This window comes from Lactuca virosa, chromosome 6 (assembly GCF_052849685.1).
Source record: "Lactuca virosa cultivar CGN04683 chromosome 6, Lactuca_virosa_CGN04683_v6, whole genome shotgun sequence".
Taxonomy (NCBI): Eukaryota; Viridiplantae; Streptophyta; class Magnoliopsida; order Asterales; family Asteraceae; genus Lactuca; species Lactuca virosa.
Genome location: NC_136431.1, coordinates 154,413 through 175,981, shown reverse-complemented (window position 1 = coordinate 175,981; position 21,569 = coordinate 154,413). Strand labels below are relative to the sequence as shown.

Genomic DNA, 21,569 nt, shown 5'->3' with positions numbered 1-21,569 from the left:
GTACGAAACCCTTGTAACATATACTATAAAATGGTTAAGATTAATCCTTCTTAAATAATCTTCCATCAAAACTCATTTTTTGATGCTCATTGTCTCTAAATTGACACTCTCACCCCCACAAACACACACACACACCCCTACAAACACACACACCCACACCACCCGTACCCACCCCACCCCATACCCACCCCACCCCTACCTACTCCAAAGATATGAATTAATGCATTAAACTTAGCCCAAAACATCATATGAATAACATTAAAATAAAAAGCACCATGAAATGATTTGGTAACCATGGATTATCAATGAAATGATTTGGTAACCATGGATTATCAATCTCAGATCGATATGAGGTAGGGTGAAGTGGGGTGGGATAGGGTGGGGTAGGGGTTGGTGGGGTGGGTAGTGTGGGATGAGGTAGGGTGGGGTGGGGTGTGAGTGGCGTTGCGGGTTTGTATGATGTTAGTTAAAATAACAAAAATTGGAAAATGAAAACTCATAGAAAAATACACATCTAAACGCGTTTTCTAATTTTCTAAAACAGAAAATGAATAATGAATAATACTTAACTAAACGCTGTTTTCTAAATTTTCCAATGAAAACGGAAAACAAAAAACGAAAACTAAAAACGGAAAACAGAAAACTGTTTTTCCACAACTAAAAGCAACCTAGGATTTTCATTTTTGTCGCCAGTTTGTGGGAATTGTCGGAAATTACCAACAAAATTGTATCGGTCGGAACCTTTTGTAGCAAAAACCCCATATTCTAGTAGTGTATCGGATTTTTAAAGTTTTTCATATAAAAAGAAATAATTTTAAACTTTGCTGTTAATTAACCCAAAACAATGTGATTTTTCCTTGCACCAATTCAGCAATGTTAATTACAAACTAGGGAAGAAACTCGCTTTGCGGGATTGGACGCCAAAGAATTGGAAATAACAGAAAGATTTTATTGAGTTACAAATGTTAACCATTTTATTTCCCAAATGCCCATAATCAGAACTTTTAGCAAAATACTTTTGCACTCTTCACCTTGAGATCTATTGACAATTCCCACCAATGGATATTGAAGACGATAAGTTTTACCTTGAAGGCACTCTTCACCTTGAGATCTATTGACAATTCCCACCAATGGATATTGATAAGTTTTACCTTGAAGGACCTGTACAAGAATAACATTATATCAAAATTGGATGAAGAAAAGGCGTTAAGAAACCAATAATGGGGTAATTCTGGTTTGTTGACAAAGAAAGGAAGAAATGGATATCATATGAACTTAATATTCTATTTCAGAACATGCAATCAGGCTACAATCAAGTATCACAAAGTTCAGGCTGCAATTAATTTCATAAAATCCACCCAATAAAAACAGTGTTGAGAGGCAATATGGTCCTAAAACTGTAAAAATTGAATTTTATTAATATAACAGTGTGCATGGGCAATATGGTCCTAAAACTGTAAAAATTGAATTTTATTAATATAATAACAGTGTGCAGGGGCAATATGGTCCTAAAACTGTAAAAAATTAATTTTATTAATATAAAAAGTGTGCAGGGGCAATATGGTCCTAAAAATGCAAAAAAATATTTTTTTTAATATTAAAACAGTATGCAGGGGCTATATCGTCCTAAAAGTATAAAAATTGATTTTTATTAATATAAAAAGTGTTCAGGGGCAATATGGTCCTAAAACTGTAAAAATTGAAGTTTTTTTAATATAAAAATAGTGTGCAGGGGCAATATGGTCCTAAAACTGTAAAAATTGAATTTATTAATATAAACATTACGTCCTTTATATGTTTCTCAACTCCATTAAAACTTTGAAAAATAAAATGCTAGTAAGCTTTTACACCAAATTAAACACAATATTAAGCTCTTGCGTATAAATGACTCCAAATATGTGAATGAAACCCTTCACAAAACACTAAAAATATAAAGGTAAAGCTTCCCTCGTGTTCTTCTGGATCTTCAGAAAGAAAATTTAGAGTTTTAAACGGAAACCTTTTTGGGTTGTTTGATTGCACCAGTCGTAATTTTGTGTCAACTGAGCAATAGCTCATTCAGTCATTCTCTCTCATCCCCTTAAAATTCTTTCAAACCTGCACATCACAAATATGTGTCATTTTAAAAAGTCATGAAAGCTAATTTTTATAAAGTACACTGCTTTAATGTGCAATTTTTATAAAGTACCCACAAATGCCTTAGTAAAAAATCAGGACATCTATCAAATTACTGAAAAGTTGATCTTTAAAATTTCTCATTCGTTTTCCTTATATAATCAATCCGTGTTTATGTTATACAATTATAGTAAATCCAAAAAATTTACCTCATTTTTGCACAGTTAAAGAATTTCTTCAAACTAATGATTAATCAGTGAATCACATGTTGCTACATTGGATATTCGTTGATAATCCTGCATATAGTCAAAAAACAAAAAAAAATCATATAACAGATAATAATTAATATATATTTTTATAATGGAACAGATAAATACCAAAAGACCAACATTTTCAAAGGCAAAACAATAACTGAAAAATAACAACCATACCACAAACATTTATACAAATAGAGTAACAAAAATCATTTAATTGGAAGTAAATAGCCTCAAATTGCCTATATTGTCTCTAAAACCATTTTCAGTTGACAAACTTCCCTTTTCTGATTTTGGATTTAAAAGTTTAAGAATTAAATTAAAACCATCCCAACAACATACAAAACACAACTACATAACATATTCTGAGGCTCAACTGTATAACAAATAAAAAGAATGGATAAAAATTATATGAATTGGTGAATTGGTGAAGATAACTGTTTGGAGCAGGAGCGGTGCTTTTCAACTGGTGCTGAATCGCAGCAGTGGTGGTTGTTCGGCTCAGAAGCTGCAATTTGGTAGAGAAGGTAGAGTAGTAGTGGTGACCGGTGTTGTTGATGCGATAAGTGAGAGGGTGAGAGACGAAGTTTGTGGTGGTGGGATTCAGTTGCCATCTTTTCCTCTTCCGTCTCTCACCAAAGAAATCAAGATCATCGACATCTTCAAAAAATAAAATAAAATGAAAGGCGTTTGTGTTTGTTAACACTATAGGAAGATTTGGTTAAAGATTGTACCTGGTATCATCATCATTCTGCAAACTATTTGACACAAAATCTGCATTCTCCCCTTCATCGCTCCCTGAGCTCGAAGAGTTGGAACTCGAATTTGGATTTCGATTTCCATTATTAACTTCCGATCTCAAATTGCCACCATAATCCGATGAAAGTTGCTGGTATCTGTGTTTGTACTCAACACACACACACACACACAAATCATATGAAGCAAACACTGGCACACATATCCAACAATCCAAAGCCTGAAAGGCCTCTTCGGATTCTCCTTTAGACTCATAATCAGCACAGAAATTGAAACAACAATGAACGCAAGGTTCCAAATTAGGCCTAGGATCACAACCGGCCGTGAGTAAGCCCAATCGGTCTGCTGTTTTTCGATTTGCTCAGCCGCAGATTCCCTCACATGTATCTACGGCTGACGGAGCATCTGTCGGCTAGTAAGGCGGCGGAGGAATCTCGCAGCACCACGGAGGGTGGGAGTACCTCTGATGAATTGGCGGTTGTGGAAGATGCCATCGGAAGTTGGGCTGAGCAACGGCGTCGAATCGATGGAGATGGGGGGGAGAAATCGGTTCATATAGAAATAGAAATCAAATTTAGGGCTAGTGAGAGGAAAAGATGTAACGTGCAAATCGAAAGACGGAGTGGAAAAGGAAGTGGGGGGACGCCTGAAGTAAAGCTATCGGAGATCGATGAGAAGTCAAAGCAGAAGGCGTATTGAGGCGGTGGTAGATCTGTTGTCCGAATATAATTGGAAGCTGTGGGAGGTGGAGCAAACAATAACACGTAGCAATTATGGGCAAAGTTCATCAAAACATGTGGACACCACTATATTGACCAACAGAAAAGATAAAAAAAACAATTAAAAGAAACCATTAAAAAAAAAAGTACTGATTTGGTTTGGTTCTGGAACAATTTTGCCTTGCTCGATTTATGTCTGGTTTTGGTTCATCGTTGGATGTGAAGACATTGAAAGTCAATATTGGAGCTTTGAAGTGGGGATTCCCCTTACTGAGTTAAAAACACTAAAACAACGAGAAAGTTTCTCTTAATCATCTCTAAACTAAAACACATGGATCTGGGAATAAGTTCCTTTGGATTGAGTTGCAGGTTCTTAAAAGACCATATGCTTTGTATTTTAAGATATGAAACAAAAACATCCTTAAAAAAACCCCAAGAATGCTTCGAATTGTTTGACATTAAAACTGCAGGTGGCTTTCATTTTTTTTGGTTTCGAAAAACACAGGTGAATTTTGATTTGGTGCCTGCTTTAATTTGTCTTTAAATATTTGATTTGTTTAATGTTCGGGTTTGAATGGATTAGTCTGGATTTCATTATTGGCATAGGATTTGAGTTAAAGATTTCATCATATTTGAGGTTTTATTGTTTTAATGTTTAAGAAGAAGATGAAAAATGGGAAGAAATAAGGAGTAAGGGTAGGTCTTATTTGTATTATAGTTTATTATAAAAATAAAGTAAAAATAAAATAAGAAGGGTATAACTGTCTTTCTACATCGACCAGGGACCAGACGCACAACAAAAGCAAACCATAAGGATAGTTCGAGTGAAAAAAACTTGTCAGGGACCAAACAAGAAGAATACCTTAAACTACAGGGACCATCCGTGTAACCCTACTTGAAATTCAATATTATGGCTATCCTATCCAAAGGAACACGTCAGCACTATCCAGATGATGAAAAAAATGGTTGGTTGTCCGTTACGATTCCATTCGTTTCAAAGGAATTGGATCTCCTCCAAGCTTAAGTTGTGGCAAAATATTCCAACTTCTTTGCTTTCCTCATCTTCGGTAAGAGTCTGGAATTAAGAAACAAACAGTGAGAAGATCTTAAATATAGCTAGTTTCTGAAACGTAAAAAGGGTCGGCTGAATCTATTTAGGGAAATGGCAACCACCGCACATTCGATTTCCACCACCATTATTGACGGCAAGGCTCCTCCACGACCATCAGCTGCCCCTGCATCCTCCCAGTGTGTCACGCTTCCATCTCTCCCACCCCCACCTCTCAAGCAGCAGAACCGTGCTTGGAAGGCAACTGGCTACTGTTAGTTCTACTCTTCTTTACTATGTATGGCCTTGCTTATAATATACAGTTTAGTTGTTTACAGATTACATTACGTACATAGTTGGTATATATATCAGGTCGAAAGTTAGCACGGAATGTTGCTGCCATGGCCACTGGAGAGGCAGCACCTGCTGAGGCTGTCTCAACCGAATTTCCAGAGCTCATTAAACCAATCCAAGAGGCAGTATGTATATGGATTTCTTTTTCCTTTCTATAGATTCTCATAATTAACAATTATGCTGCATCTCTATATCCCATATAATGTACTATTAACTAATGCTTCCTAAATCAAAATTACTTTCAAATTACATATAGTGGGACAAAGTTGAAGATAAATATGCAGTGAGTTCTCTTGCTGTGGCCGGAGTTGTATTTCTTTGGGGCTCCGCAGGAATGATCTCGGTGAGCACATGCACCTCTAATTTTCATACATACATGGTACTCAGGTTAAAAAACTTGTAACGTCATGAGCCCTCAGAACCTGAATGGTAATTTTTAGAGTAAATGTGGCATTGTTTCTTGGATCAGGCAATAGATAGGCTTCCATTAATTCCAGGAGTTCTGGAGCTTGTTGGAATCGGTTGTACTGGAGTAAGCTTAATTAATTATAAACTTTTGAGTTTTTTTTTTTTTTTTTACATGCCTATGAAAAAGAAAACACATGACATACAATCTAACGCATCTGATTTATTCCCATGGGTACCTACAGTGGTTTGCTTACAAGAACCTGGTCTTTAAACCTGATAGGTATACATACTTCATATACTTCATATATATATATATATATATATATATATATATATATATATATATATATATATATATATATATATATATATATATATAACGCGTCAATTTTTTTGAAACCGTGAGACCACTTTTTCTAATGAAATATTCTTATATTTTATTTTTCATAAAAATGTAATATATGTAATATTCTAATATTCTAAAACTATATTTTGAACACATTTTATATTAAAATATTCTAAAAACATATAATGTTAGAATATTATACATATTATATTTTTATGAACACTAGAATACTATAATATTTAACTCATAAAAAATTGGTCTTATGCTCTCACAAAATTAAGTCATCTCAAACGAACTTTTATATATATATATATATATATATATATATATATATATATATATATATATATATATATATATATATATATACTCACCTTCTAGAAAAGAAAATGTTAACCCTAAAATAATATTTGCAATTACGTTGGTTTTCAGGGAAGCATTAATTGAAAAGGTTAAATGCACATACAAAGACATTATTGGGACCAGTTGAACGGGTTTACAACGCCTCGATTTGAGTATCAACCTCAAGAAAATCTATATTTCCTTTCATCATCTTTTTATTATATTCCAAAAATAAATTTTTAACAGGAGAAAGCATGTGATGATGAACATCTTTTGAAGGCACATATGTCCATATAATTCATAATTTGTATCGTTTACTTTATTTAATGCATGATCACTCTCATTCTTCCCAAGCTTGCCATCTGTGAAAAGTCACTATTCTAACCATGATTATCTTGTACCGAACAAACAACCATGAATATTTCAAGACTACTTGATCAACAACCTTTATACTATACAACAACAAAAAAATCAAAAACTCTACAATATATAAAGAATATAAAAAATAAATTCTAGATCAATCAAGAATCACAAAAAGTGATTTATTATTATAGCATAGATGATAAGTTATAGATTCGATGCATTCTATATATATAGGCATAAGTGTTTGTTTTAGCCTATAATAGAATTGTACTTTATGTTGGTAGTTAAATTTTGTTACTTTAATATAGCCGGTTAACTATAGCTAGTTAGTTAGGTTAAATAGTTAGTTAAATTAACTAAAGTTGTTATATTGTTAGTTTGATGTTAGCAGATAAGGTTTAGCTTAAGCTTTGTACATAAACAATTTATCATTCTTCTTTTGGTAATCAACGAAGAAATTCTCTCATTCATGGAATCTTCCTCTGTTCTTCCATCTTAGTTTACTCTGATAATATGTTATCAGAGCAACTGTTTCTGCCTCGATTACTATGTTTCATTTTTTTTTAATCTTTGATCTTTGACTCAACCTGCTACTAATACAAATAATGATTCTTCCGACGATCCTTATTTCTTGCATTATTCTGATAATCCGGATGTGTTGCTTGTTAATCAAGTCGTTATTGGTAATAACTATGATTATTGGTCCCGGTTAATGAACATATCTCTCTTTGTGAAAAACAAACTTGATTTTGTTATCGGTGTAAATCCTGAAATCGCAACAGTGACATCATTATTTCTTGGATCCTAAGCTTAATTTCGAAATAAATTTCAGCATCCATAATCTACTTAACAACTCCTTTTGGTATACGGAAGGAATTGAAAGAGAGATTTCCAAAACATAATGGACCTCACATTTTTCAAATCAAGCGAGATCTGATGTGCATAGTTCACGGTGATGATTCAGTAAGTAACTATTTCACTAAACTCAAGGATTTTAGGGAAGAACTATCAAATTTTAATGCACACTGTACCTATGCTCTTTGAGCTAAAGAAGTTAAACACACTATAACATTACTCATGGGGCTGAATGAGAAATATCCTCAAATTCGAGGACAAATCACTACAAACAAATTTACATTTAGTGACATAATTTTTTAGTGGCATATTTTATTTTGTGCCACACTATAGATGTTTTTAGTGGCACATATTGTTTTGTGTCTATAAGTCCCTAATCTGCTTGTGTATCAATCAGATCCGTTTGATGGTGCGGAATCCCAATCAAACAGATGATGTCAGATCAAATAGAATAGAAGGAGAAGAAGAATATGATGAATCTTGTATGTATTGATATGAATGAAGATCCGGATACAAGATTCACACACACTAACACACACTCTCTTTTCTCTCTCTGTAGAACACCTTCAAATGCACACACTTAAGCTCCTCTATTCTTTTCTGTTCATCAATCCCTCCTCAACCACCTAACACCTATATATATATATATATATATATATATATATATATATATATATATATATATATATATATATATATATATATATATATATATATATACTTGGGGAATATGGGCCATAAATGGGTTTACGGTCGTAAATGGGTTTACGGCCGTAAACACCCATTGGGCCGTAAACAGGGTTTACGGTCGTAAACCTGTTTACGGCCGTAAACACCCCCTTGGCCATAAACCTGACCGTAAACTCATAAAATATTACAGAAAATTACAATCAACTAGAAAAGCAAAGTATAAACCATATTTTTGACCCAACAATCTCCCCCTTGGTTTATAACTTTCTTTCTTAATTGACCCAACAAGCTCCCCCTAAAAAGTAGCTGGCTTTTCTTGTCAATCTTCATCGAGAGCTTGGCTTCAGCATTAATCTTCAAATTCGTCACAACTTCAAGATGAACTTGATGAATCTTCAATGAATGACTTCATCTTGAGCAGTTGGGCTTTTCTTCAGAATTTGACATTGAACGCACATTGGGTGAGGAGGCTTTTTGTACTGATTCTTGAAAGATAATGCTTTCAGTTTGAGAATCTTCAGAGAGAACATCAGAGAGAACAAATCTTCTGGATCACTTCAGCAGGTTTAAGATAGTAGCAGACTGATTGAGGAGGCTTCAATGCAATCCGTCACCTAATCTTCAAGTGCAGCTTCACCTTGCTTCTGGGGTTGAAAGATTGAATGTCGAAAGAATAATCTTCATTTCTTGCTCCTTCGAATGAGAATTCTTCGATGATCACGGATGAAGCCTTGGCTCAGAAATCTTCGACACAAACTCCATGAGTTTCATTTTCACCTGAATTCACTATTCAAGACAAAACAAAACTAAAAGAAAATTTAGCACACAATATTTTTGGATTTTTCATATTTTCTGAAAAAAAAACAGAAATAACACTATTTTTGGATTTTTTATTTTCTGATTTTTGTTTGGTTTTTAAAATTTTTAATTCTCCCCTAATATTTAAATTAGAAGAAAACTATGAACAAATTTAACAAAAATAAAAATGATATCTAACTTTAAGAGTGATTTGGGATCAAAGTTTTTAGACAGCCTTTATCCGTTTATCAGTACCTCTCCCTTCATGAATAGATCTGGTCAATCGCCGGTATTGTGGTCCACTTAAACATGAGAGATTGTGACAAAATTAGGACTTACTATAAGTGACAAGACAATGTGATCCTAAGATCCTAGATAATATTCCTTAAGGACCATTCAGCTGACGACGACCAAATATATTGTTGTCCACCTAAATTGAGCAACGAGATCTACAGACAACCTAGTGATTGTTCAATTTTAAATGTACTAGAACATGTTTCCCGCTTCCTGACATACCCCAATAATCAGGAACTTCCAAAGTACTCCTTACTTTAGGTGAGCAGACAATTATTATGAGAGAAGTCAGATTTAGAATGCATATGTTGTACACCCAGGTCGGATCTCTTCCAATCTCGCAGAGGGTGAAACATATGACTAACCAGATTTAGAGGGATTGAGTAGTAGAATGGTGCATATGCTGTGTACCAGGTCGGATGGTTAATCACGCAAAGGAGACAACATATGGCTAACAGGCAGGAAGAATTGCATAGATAGAAGATGCATAGAAATAGAGTTGCATATGTTGCAATCCAGGTCGGATGTATTTCAATCACGTAGAGGAGGCAACATATGACTAACAGAAAGAAAGCAAGAAGATAATTTCCTACATACCTACTTTATCGGAATTCCCCAGTCGCCCCATCAATACCGGAATTAAGGACATAGTCCGTACATCGAGGAAGAGTTAAACCACAGTTCTAGATACAGATTACTTTAATGTGACCGGTGGATTATCATGTATATCTCCCTGCTCAACCTATCCAAGCGTCGTATTGTCAGGCTAAACGGAGCTATCTAGGTCAAGATTTTTCAAGTCTCTAGATTCCTTAAGTTCATTAATGCCTAGTTAAGTCCATTTTAATCTTTCGTGCCTACCAGCGCATCGAACACAGAGCCTAGACAATTCAGATTCAGTCCCTTACACAGATTTAGATTGCCTGTTGTGACATCCCCATTTTCACGGCCAGAAATGACCGATTTTGTTTATGCTTTATAAAAATCAGAGTACTTCTTTTAATAAAAATGTTGCGGAATTTGTTCCCATAAAAACATGATAAATACATTATCAAAGCATTTCCGAAGAAATGTATTTTTATTCATTTTAAAACATTTGGGATGTCATCGTCAATACAGGAACATAAGCATAAACAGAACTTACATTTATTTACACTAGTGATCTACATCTCTTTTAAATCTCTCAGTGTAAAGTAGCTTCGTATCGACACCTGTGATACAAATAAGCTTGAGTGGGTCAGGTTGGGAAACCTGGTGAGTACATAGGGTTTTCAACCCACAATAATATAATTATTATGTTTAAACAGTTAAACAATCAACCCAATTACCCATCCCCATTATCTTCTTTACTCTTAAGGATCTACCCTAAGAATCAACTATTCCTCGTTCATTTATTCCTAAGGATTATCCTAAGGAATCGGCACGAAATCCATCGTTGCCAGGGTTTTCTCAACGGGCACTAAATCCATAGTTACCAAGGTTTGCTCAACAGGCGCTAACTCCATAGTCGTCGGGGTTTACTCAACAGACACTAAATCCATAGCTGCCAGGGCTATTTCGTTTATCAACAATATCGTTTCTGAGAAATCCACTCGCAATACATGTCAATGGGTTTTTAGAGTACACCGGTGAACACATTGTTCACAACACCTATAGGTTGCGAGCCTGCTAGTGTTCCACTGGACTGTCTAGAATAGTCCATGGTTGTCATCCATACTCTGCTAGATGACGGGGCCAACATTTGGGTAAAAGGCTTCTCACATCGTCCACCTATCACCCTCACCTCATGGTCTATTTCACCTATCACCTCATCATCCGACTCATATTTCATCTACCCATGTTTACCCAACATATTTTGTAGATATAAAATATATATACAGTTTACATCATTTAAAACATGTATAAAATTGTTCATCCAGCATAGATAGCAGGTATACAGATAGTATTCACACATAGCACGTAATTTATATTAAAATACTTCATATCTATGTGTAAGATGAAAGTAACTATGCACTCACTTGGTAAGGTGGTGATTCGGCACTCAGACAACACTTCCTTACTCTTAAAACAATTTCCCTCGGACAAAACCTAGTATCATTACCACTAGAGTTTAGTCTAACGTTAACCGCGACTAATTAATAGTCTAGATATTATTACTATTATATAAGCGTTAAGAAACACTCTTATATAACTCATAATAATAGCCCAAATACTCATTATAAGTTCCTAATAACGTTACTATATTAAAACATAAGCTATACTAAAGATAGGGTAGGCATAGCTCACTTACAACGGGTTTTTCGCAAAACCGGGCTTCGCTGGAGCAGCGTTTCCGAGCCGAAAGACCCTTTTTCTCGGGACTCCGGGAGCCTCGGGGCTTCCTTCGGGTGCTAGGGAGGTTCCCTAGGCTTTTTGGGGGGTTTGGGGGGTTAGAGAGAGAGTGTAGAGAGAGAAAGAGAAGTTGGAAGGTGTGAGAAATGAGGGTGCCCCGGCTCCCTTTTTATAGGCTGGAAATGCCAAAAACTCATCGAGTTGGCCTCCAACTCGTCGAGTTCCAGGCCAGATGTCACCATCTGGTGGCTAGCCTTGGGGAGGAAGCAATGGTCAGGATTGCGCTACGTCACCCGATTTCGCACAGCAGCCTCCCGACTTAGAAAAATCATAACTCTCGCATAAGAGCTCTGTTTTTAACGTTCTTTTTTTCTACGCGTAGGTAAAAACAAGATCTACAACTTTCATTTAGACTCCGTCGGCTAATTCTAGACCGATCTTAAATTTAACAGTAGGAGGAGATTAGACTGCTAAATGACCGCGAAGAATTCGTAACTCCTTCATACGGACTCCGTTTTCGTCTATCTTTTTACCGTTGAGTTCCTATTAATGAGATCTTCAACTCTCATTTAGGTCGCGTAAGCCAAAAACTGCTCGAACTAAAATTCGAGTTTCGGGCTGTACACTGCTAAGCCGAAACTTTGAAAAATCATAACTTCCTCATACGAAGTCAGATTTGGGCGTTCTTTTTATGGATTTTCTCGGCTTAACATATACTACAAATTTGGTTTAGATTACTAAGGCCAAAAATTCATCTATCTTAAATTCACTATTTACGTCTCCCGGTGCCGTGCCGGTTTTGCCGAAAAACTTCGACGAGCCATAACTTCTTCGTTATAACTCGGATTTCGGCGTTCTTTATATGTACGGAAACCTTGAGACATATTCTACAACTTGGTTAAGATTATGTATTCTAAATAATCTTTTGTCGAAAAGTCGTTTTCGACCCCTATTATTTCTAAATTGACTAGCCCGGATTTGCGGGCGTTACACCTGTTATCACACGATTATATCACTTCCCAAAATATCTCCCTCAAGCACATTTCATTAACACCATATTTTTGGATTTTCTGATTTTCTAATGTTTTTGTTTTGTTTTTATTTCTCCCCCTAAATTTGTGCATAGGAGAGAAACGAAAGTAAATGCGCAAATTTAAACTATCCTAAAACAAAAATTAGTCTTTAAAGCGAATCAACTTAAGAAAAACTCAGGAGTATAGAGAAGAAAACTCAAACCGTAAGTCATCGATTGAATTTGCATCCAGAAGGTCTGAGAACAGCACGCGTAATCTCAGAACAGATCCGAAAATTCTTCATGTCATTAAGCACTAACCCCGTTTGTGATCTCTTCCTTTCTTCCTTTCCCGCAAAAGGACACATACTCTCAAACAAAGGTCTGAATGTTGTACAGTTGAGAGATGCCCCCTATCATGTGCTTGGAACAGCCACTACCAACAAACCGAAGTATGATGATATGCCTCCATAGCTGCTCCGACACAGAGCGGGATCAGTTGGTCTTTGGAACCCAGTCCATTTTGAAACTAGGTCGACCTTTGTCATTAACACACGGTACTATCTCCCAATACATATCCTGCTTATCGCAAACAGAAGATGTAGAACTATTAGAGTCATTAGTTGATTTGGGAGAGTGAGCCTTTGGAACCCATTTGTAGTTGGGTTTAACCCATTTCTTTTTCGATCTGATGGGTGGCTCAGTACTTGCTTTTGATCTTGATGTCGGCCGTTGAGATGACTTTGACCTAATCGGTCTTTGTTTCACTGGAGCATCTCTTGGATTGGGCTTCTTGGCCGACATTCCATTCTTGTTCTTGGGAGTTGGATTCTTGGCCTTCTGCGCGTTCCAGTCATCATGGTCTGAACGTGACCTTGAGGGATTTCTTTTGAAGTATCTCCCTCTTGGCGCGTTCTGCCAGCCTTGTGCATAGTAGGGAACATATGCGTGATTAGGGAAATTTCTGGCAATGTGACCAGGTGTTCCACAGTGAAAACATGTCTGTTTCTTCACTGTGAAGTTGTTTCTTCCTGCCCCTGGTGGCGTATCCTTGCCTTGTCTCTTATTGTTCCCACAAGCACAATTACAACAGGCACTCTGTTTCACTGGAATTGGTGGCCTGTATTTCTCAACAGCAGGTTGATCTGAAGCAGCTGAGTTCGAAGCAACAGATTCAGAGTTCAAGGAGAAGTTGGTTTGTTCAATGGTGTTCTCCTTGTTCTCATCCTCTGCTACTTTACCTGCACAGGAAGTAGACGTGCTAGAAACAGGAACATCAGTATTTTCAAACAAATAATCAAATATGTCAAAAAAAAATTAACTCAACATGATCCGATGCAGAAGCATCACAAGATGTATCATCAATTTTAACATCAGAAACAATAGAGTTTTCATTCGAAACAGAAACATCAGGAACAAACTCAGTTTTGTTATCAGAAATAGATCCTTCAACTTCGTGCTTTGACTGATCTAAGGATTGATCTGCAGGTGAAGTAGAAGGGTTAGAACTTTCAACATTAATAAATCCTCCTGAAACAAAACCAGATGGCTTGCCATAAACCATGAATGGTTCGTTGGCAATCTCCTCTTTAGACAAAGGTTGATACTGATATGTATGATTATAAGGAGGAGGTACACTATCGTATCCTAAACCCTTCTGCTGGTTTCATTTGTGTAACATCCGGATTCCCAGGTATCTTATTTTAGTTATTTATTTTGGGTTTTATGGAGGGACTCGGCGAGTAGACGCTCAGACTCGCCGAGTAGGATCGCGAGTTCTTGACTGGATTAATGACCGGACTCGACGAGTAGATACGTGGACTCGGCGAGTCCGCGCTGTAAAGTGAAACCCTAAATCCCCGGGCCTGTGCCCTATTTAAAGGCCTTTATGGCCTCCATTTGCGGCCAATGCACCCCAGAGAAACCCTAGAGAGAGCAGTGAGAGAGTTGAGAGCAAGAAGAGGCTAATACATCACTTTTGGTGTAGTTTTGCTAGAAGGAAGAAGGAAACACCCATCTAAAGCGTGAAGGGAGCTTGGATCTGGGCTAATCATCTTGAGAGTTCATCTCTGGAGGTATAATCCCTTCTATTTCGTGTTGATATGATAGATTTTCATGATTTTAGGGTTTTTACCTCCATTTTATGTAAGATCTAGTGAGTATGAGGCCCCTTTTGTGTTAATAGCATCAGATCTGGACCATGAGAGGTCCATAGAGTCACTATCCCTCAGCTTTATGCAAGCAAATGAAAGATTGGGGACTAGGTTGCCATTTTTAGAGTTATTTCCCCATTTATGACTTGTTGTGGGTTGCATGCACGTAAAGGTTGCACCTTTACGTGACATTTGAACATTTGAAGGGTAGATCTGATAGTTAGGGAAGCAGATCTGACCTTAGGAGGTCATTTGAGGATGAACATGGAGGCAACTCGCCGAGTCCATAAGTGGACTCGACGAGTCGAGTCGAGGTTGCCCCGCGATTCGTGACAGGTGTAACCCGTCGAGTGGAAGGATGACTCGACGAGCCAAGAGAGGCTGAAAGGATTCAGAGGACCCGCATGGACTCACCGAGTCGTCCTTGTGCACTCGACGAGTCGGGTCAAAGTTGACCGTTGACTTTCGTTGACTTTAGGGTTCTGGTCAAGACTGATTCAGGAGAGTTCAGGGAAGGGTAGAATGGCCTTCTACCCAATCTGTAGAGATGAGATCATGAGTGAATATTGATCGGGGATGTTATCTGAATAATAGGAGGAGGCTAAGTCGGGACGTTGAGCACGAGAGTTTATCCGACTTCATTGAGGCGAGTCTTCTCACTATACATTACCTAGAGTGGTATTTATGTGTAGACCAGAGGGTCTTGTATGCTATGTGTATATATATGAGTTATGTGCATTGTGTTGTATGTATGCTATGTGTTGAACAGACCGGCCCGGAGGGCCCAACGATATAGACCGGACCGAAGGGTCCAACGACACAGACTGGACCGAAGGGTCCGACGAGCTATGACCAGACCAGAGGGTCCAACGAGCTACGGGACTGGAGGGTCCCGCTGAGACACATCGACCGGAGGGTCGTATTGTAGCCTCGAGTGGCGTATGTGTTGCATATGGTATTTTGGGGAACTCACTAAGCATTTATGCTTACAGTTGTTGTGTTATGTGTTTCAGGTACTAGCGAGGATCGCGGGAAGACGCCGGCATGATCTGTACACACTGAGAGGATTTATGTATTTGAGGATCTTGGGATTTGTTTATTGAGATAACATGTGTTACATTGGATTACTATGATATTTTATGAATGAGAGTATGTTTTTAAAATGAAAAATTGTTTTGGAAATTTACGTCGTTACAAGTTGGTATCAGAGCCTTGGTTTGAGAGACTCGGATACACCTCCGGGCGTATCTGAACTCAAACTGAGGATTTGAGAGAATTTTTCATAAAAGAAACAATTTTTCCAAAAGAGTAAAGGACTTTTGAGAAAAGCGGAACGGAGCAGTGTGTACGATCAGCCAGCGCCCGAACGGTGATTTCCCAAAATACCCTTACATTATGTGTTATGAGATATTATGTGATATGTTATGCATGCTAGAGTAGGCTAGGTTTTCATGGTTAGGACTAGAGTGGGCCTGATTTGTGATGCCTTAGCCTAGGAGTTACTGCTACTATGAGATACTTCGAGAGTAAGTAGGTAGCAGCGAGGAACTTATGAGTGGTCTACCAGAGAGTAGCCTGAGTTTAGTGAGATATAGAGTACTTGTGATCTGGGACCCTAGGAGGAGGACTTGGGGTGAATACCGATGCGTTATGGAAGGTAGTATAAGGGCCCGTACTACTGGAAACACCGGATCGGTGAGCAGTCCAAGTAAGAATCCTCAGGGTACTAAAGAACAAGTAGGGTTGAGTATCGAGTGCGAGTATACTCGAACGAGTCTCTGATTCTTTTGTGTTGTATTTCAGAGACATCATGGTTGGGATGCGCCACCACCCAGGAGGCAGTGGTACCAGCGATGAGGAGATTCGTAGATTGATTCACGAGGAGGTGGCTGCGGCCATTCGAGCTGAGATACCAGAGATGTTCGGGTCTATCAAGACCACGCTGATCGAGACTTTTGATGAGCGGTACGCTGCTCTTACTGAGGCTGCTGTTGCTGCGGCCACCGCAGCTGTCGCTGCTGCCAGGCCCCAGGGAGGTGACTCGTTGCTGTACCGAGAGTTCAGCAACACGAAGCCACCAGAGTTTGATGGGACGCAGGACCCGATTTCTGCGATGAGGTGGATTTCTAACATCGAGGGATGCTTCTACACCTGCTCGTGTCCGGAGCATCTGAGGGTTAGGTTTGCGCTTAACCAGCTTCGCTTGGGAGCGAAGGATTGGTGGAAGTTTGTGACGGCAGACTTCACTACGGCAGAGCTTACTGCGGTGACCTGGGAGAGGTTCACCACGATGTTTCAAGATGAGTATGTTCCCCCTGTGGAGAGGGAACGTCTAGCCCAGGAGTTCTTATCCCTCAAGCAGGGAACTGAGTCTGTGACGGTGATTACGAGGATGTTTCACGAGAGGGCGTTGTTTTGCCCTGAGCACGTGTCGACTGAGCAGGCACGTATGAGCCGGTACTTGAGCATACTGAGGAGGGATATCCGTGAGTTCGTGGCGAACTCGTCATACCGGACATTTTCCGAGCTTCAGGCAAATGCCCGGAAGAGAGAGATTGAGCTGGAGACTCAGGTCAGGGAGGAGGCCGAGTCTCAGAGGAGGGACAGGCGACCGGCACAGGCGCAGCCGGCAGCCAAGCGGGCAAAGCCCGCTGATTCGAGATCTGGGGGTCTGAAGGGTCGCACTTGTGGGAAGTGCGGCAAGAGTCACGAGGGGTGTGCAGAGCTGGGTGTGTTACAAGTGTGGGAAGGAGGGGCATTTCGTGAGGGATTGCCCCAAAGGATTCTCGGTTTGCTTTCATTGCAACCAGACCGACCATCGGAAGGCCGAGTGCCCTCAGCTAATACAGGGATCAGCACAGGGGTCTACACCTGCTGCTAGAGCTATCGAGGTCCGGCCAGCGAAGGCCGAGACACCGAAGGCTCGCGGGAGAGCCTTCCAGTTGACAGCGGAGGAGGTCCGCGCAGCGCCCGATGTCGTGGCCGGTATGTATTCTTTTACTTACCTATTTTGAGTTTGAGATTTTGTGCTTATATTGTGTTATGCTTAGGTACTTTTCTTGTGAGTTCTGTACCTGTGTTGGTGTTATTCAACTCGGGTGCGAGTCGATCTTTCGTGTCATTAGCATTTAGTCAGCATATCAGTGTTCAACGAGAGGCGTTGAGTCGACCTCTACGAGTTTCTATAGCCGACGAGCGAGCGATGTATGCTACTGATGTGATCCGAGGATGTGTACTCGAGATCTTCGGCGTTGAGTTTCCGATTGATTTGGTCCCGATTGCGATGGGAGATGTCTGTGTCATCGTGGGCATGGACTTGTTGAGCAGGTTTGGAGCGGTTATCGACTGCGAGCGACAGTTGGTGACCATACGAGACCCTAGTGGGGGAGTTCTTACGGTGTACGGAGAGGGTACCCGTTCAGGGTCAGCATTCTGTTCGGCTGCTAGAGCGAGGCGGAGACTACAGCAGGGCTGTAGTGGGTTTGTGGCCTACGTGATGGACACACGAGTAGCAGCGGAGAGGCCTAGTTCTGTTGATGGTGTGCCGATAGTGCGTGAGTTCCCAGACGTTTTCCCCGAGGAGTTGCCGGGTGTGCCTCCCGAGAGGTAGGTGGAGTTTCGCATCGATTTGGTTCCGGGAGCGGCGCCTATCGCCAAGGCGCCCTATCGCCTTGCGCCACCAGAGATGCAGGAGTTATCCTCACAGCTTCAGAAGTTGTTGGGGAAGGGATTTATCAGACCGAGTAGCTCGCCGTGGGGAGCGCCGATCCTTTTTGTCAAGAAAAAGGATGGTTCACACCGGATGTGCATTGATTACCGGAAGTTGAACAAGTTAACGGTCAAGAACCGTTACCCACTGCCGAGGATCGATGATCTGTTTGATCAGTTGCAGGGAGCGTCTTGGTTCTCCAAGATTGATCTGAGGTCTAGATATCATCAGATGAGAGTGCGTGATGAGGATGTCCAGAAGACGGCGTTCAGGACTCGTTGCAGGCATTACGAGTTCGTGGTGATGCCTTTCGGGCTCACCAATGCACCGGCAGTGTTCATGGATCTCATGAACAGGGTGTGTAGGCCGATGTTGGATCGATCGGTGATCGTGTTCATCGATGACATATTGGTGTATTCGAGATCCAGAGAGCAGCATGAGGAGCATTTGAGGGAGATCCTCGGAGTTTTGAGATCGGAGAGGCTTTACGCCAAATTCTCCAAGTGTGATTTCTGGTTACGAGAGGTCCAGTTCCTGGGACATCTCGTTAATCAGAATGGGATATTGGTCGATCCGGCCAAGATTGAGGCGGTGATGAGTTGGGAGGTGCCGAGATCCCCCACCGAGATCAGGAGTTTTCTGGGGTTAGCCGACTATTATAGGAGATTTATTAAAGATTTCTCCAAGATCGCCGTGCCTCTCACCAGGTTGACCCGGAAGGGCGTTACTTTTTCGTGGGGTCCTGAGCAGCAGGCCTCGTTTGAGACTCTTCGCCAGAGGTTGTGCGAATCCCCGATGTTATCCCTTCCAGAGGGAATGGAGGATTTTGTGGTGTACTGCGACGCATCGATATCAGGGTTGGGTGCGGTGCTTATGCAGAGAGGGCATGTGATAGCGTATGCATCGAGGCAGTTGAAGCCTCATGAGACGAGGTATCCCACCCACGATCTGGAGTTGGGGGCAGTGGTGTTCGCCCTCAAGATCTGGCGCCATTACCTGTATGGGGTTCGGTGTACCATGTACACGGACCACAAGAGTTTGAAGTATCTGATGGATCAGCCCAACCTAAATATGCGCCAGAGGAGATGGTTGGATGTGGTAAAGGATTACGATTATGAGATCCTGTACCACCTGGGCAAAGCTAATGTTGTAGCTGATGCGCTGAGTCGTAGGGCGGAGAGTGCCCCGATTCGAGACACTTGTATGCGATTGACAGTGATGACTCCGGTGTTGGACACCATTCGGGAGGCCCAGGCAGAGGCCGTGAGACCGGAGAACCGCAAGAGAGAGCGGGTGATTGGGCTGATGACCTTTCAGGGTCGGATTTAGGTGCCGTATGCAGGCGGGACGCGCACCACTTTGATGGAGGAGGCACACCGATCGAGGTTCTCGATCCATCCCGGGGCCACTAAGATGTATTTGGACCTGAAGAGGGACTATTGGTGGCCATGTATGAAGAGGGATGTAGCATGGTTTGTTGAGAGGTGCTTGACCTGTCGCAGGGTTAAGGCCGAGCACCAGCGTCCGCATGGCAAGTTGCAGCCACTTAAGGTTCCCCAATGGAAGTGGGAATAGATTTCTATGGATTTCATCACCAAATTTCCGAGGACCGCACGGGTTGTCGATGCAATTTGGGTGATCGTCGACCGGCTGACGAAGAGCGCGTATTTTCTTGCTATCAGTGAGAGCTCTTCTGCTGAGAGTCTGGCAGAGTTGTATGTGAGGGAGGTGGTATCGCGACATGGGGTGCCGATCTCGATTGTGTCAGATCGAGATGTACGTTTCACTTCCAGGTTCTGGAAGAAGTTCCACGAGGAGTTGGGTACGAGGTTGCATTTCAGTACCGCCTACCACCCCCAGACGGACGAACATAGTGAGCGGACGATTCAGACACTCGAGGACATGCTTCGAGCATGTATGTTGGACTTCGGGGGAAGTTGGGACACGTACTTGCCGTTGGCTGAGTTTTCCTACAACAACAGCCACCATTCGAGTATTGGTATGCCTCCCTTCGAGTTGTTGTATGGGAGGAGGTGTCGGACTCCCATTTGCTGGGGAGAGGTAGGGCAGCGTGTGATGGGTAGCACCGAGATAGTGCTTCAAACGACAGAGCAGATACAACAGGTTAGACAGAGGTTATTGACGGCTCAGAGTCGTCAGAAGAGTTATGCGGATAGGCGACGATCCGAGCTTGAGTTCCAGGTGGGAGACTTCGTACTCCTGAAGGTGTCTCCTTGGAAAGGAGTGATTCGGTTCAGGAAGAGGGGCAAGCTGGGGCCCCGGTACATCGGTCCGTTCAGAGTGACCGCGAGAGTGGGCAGGGTAGCGTATCGTTTGGAGCTACCTGCGGAGTTGAGCCAGATTCATGATACCTTCCATGTGTCTCGGTTGAGGAAGTGTGTAGCCGATGAGTCAGCGGTAGTGCCGCTGGAGGACATTCAGGTAGATGCGAGGTTGAATTATGTTGAGAAACCGATCGCGATTTTGGATCGGAAGATCAAGGTTCTGAGGAACAAGGAGGTGCCCCTGGTTCAGGTCTAGTGGCAACATCGGAGAGGGTCCGAGCTGACTTGGGAGCCGGAGTTGGAGATGCGGGAGCAGCATCCAGAGTTGTTTGCGGGGCAAGACTTCGAGGGCGAAGTCTGATTCTAGTGGGGGAGAATTATAACATCCGGATTCCCAGGTATCTTATTTTAGTTATTTATTTTGGGTTTTATGGAGGGACTCGGCGAGTAGACGCTCAGACTCGCCGAGTAGGATCGCGTGTTCTTGACTGGATTAATGACCGGACTCGACGAGTAGATACGTGGACTCGGCGAGTCCGCGCTGTAAAGTGAAACCCTAAATCCCCGGGCCTGTGCCCTATTTAAAGGCCTTTATGGCCTCCATTTGCGGCCAATGCACCCCAGAGAAACCCTAGAGAGAGCAGTGAGAGAGTTGAGAGCAAGAAGAGGCTAATACATCACTTTTGGTGTAGTTTTGCTAGAAGGAAGAAGGAAACACCCATCTAGAGCGTGAAGGG

General features: G+C 41.0%; 2 protein-coding genes across 3 annotated transcripts; one reads left to right on the top strand and one right to left on the bottom strand.

The window, feature by feature from the left end:
• Positions 1-809: 809 nt before the first annotated feature.
• Positions 810-4,296, bottom strand: LOC145122720 (uncharacterized). Of its 2 annotated transcripts, none has more exons than XR_013714717.1 (4): positions 3,104-4,296; positions 2,325-3,029; positions 2,000-2,097; positions 810-1,161 (listed from the first exon to the last, which is right to left on the bottom strand). XR_013714717.1 is itself a non-coding variant. In XM_079058286.1 (4 exons), the coding sequence occupies exons 1-3, from the start codon at positions 3,210-3,212 to the stop codon at positions 2,377-2,379; spliced, it is 366 nt and encodes a 121-aa protein (XP_078914412.1). In that variant the 5' UTR covers positions 3,213-4,267; the 3' UTR covers positions 810-2,097; positions 2,325-2,376. The 2 variants fall into 2 exon arrangements, 1 of the variants encoding a protein (XP_078914412.1); XM_079058286.1 differs by having other exon boundaries at positions 810-2,097; positions 2,325-2,411; positions 2,808-3,029; positions 3,104-4,267.
• Positions 4,297-4,838: 542 nt separating this feature from the next.
• Positions 4,839-6,695, top strand: PSI-P (photosystem I P subunit). The gene is made up of 6 exons (XM_079058285.1): positions 4,839-5,166; positions 5,265-5,371; positions 5,503-5,589; positions 5,716-5,778; positions 5,897-5,934; positions 6,433-6,695. The coding sequence occupies exons 1-6, from the start codon at positions 5,007-5,009 to the stop codon at positions 6,488-6,490; spliced, it is 513 nt and encodes a 170-aa protein (XP_078914411.1). The 5' UTR covers positions 4,839-5,006; the 3' UTR covers positions 6,491-6,695.
• Positions 6,696-21,569: the final 14,874 nt, after the last annotated feature.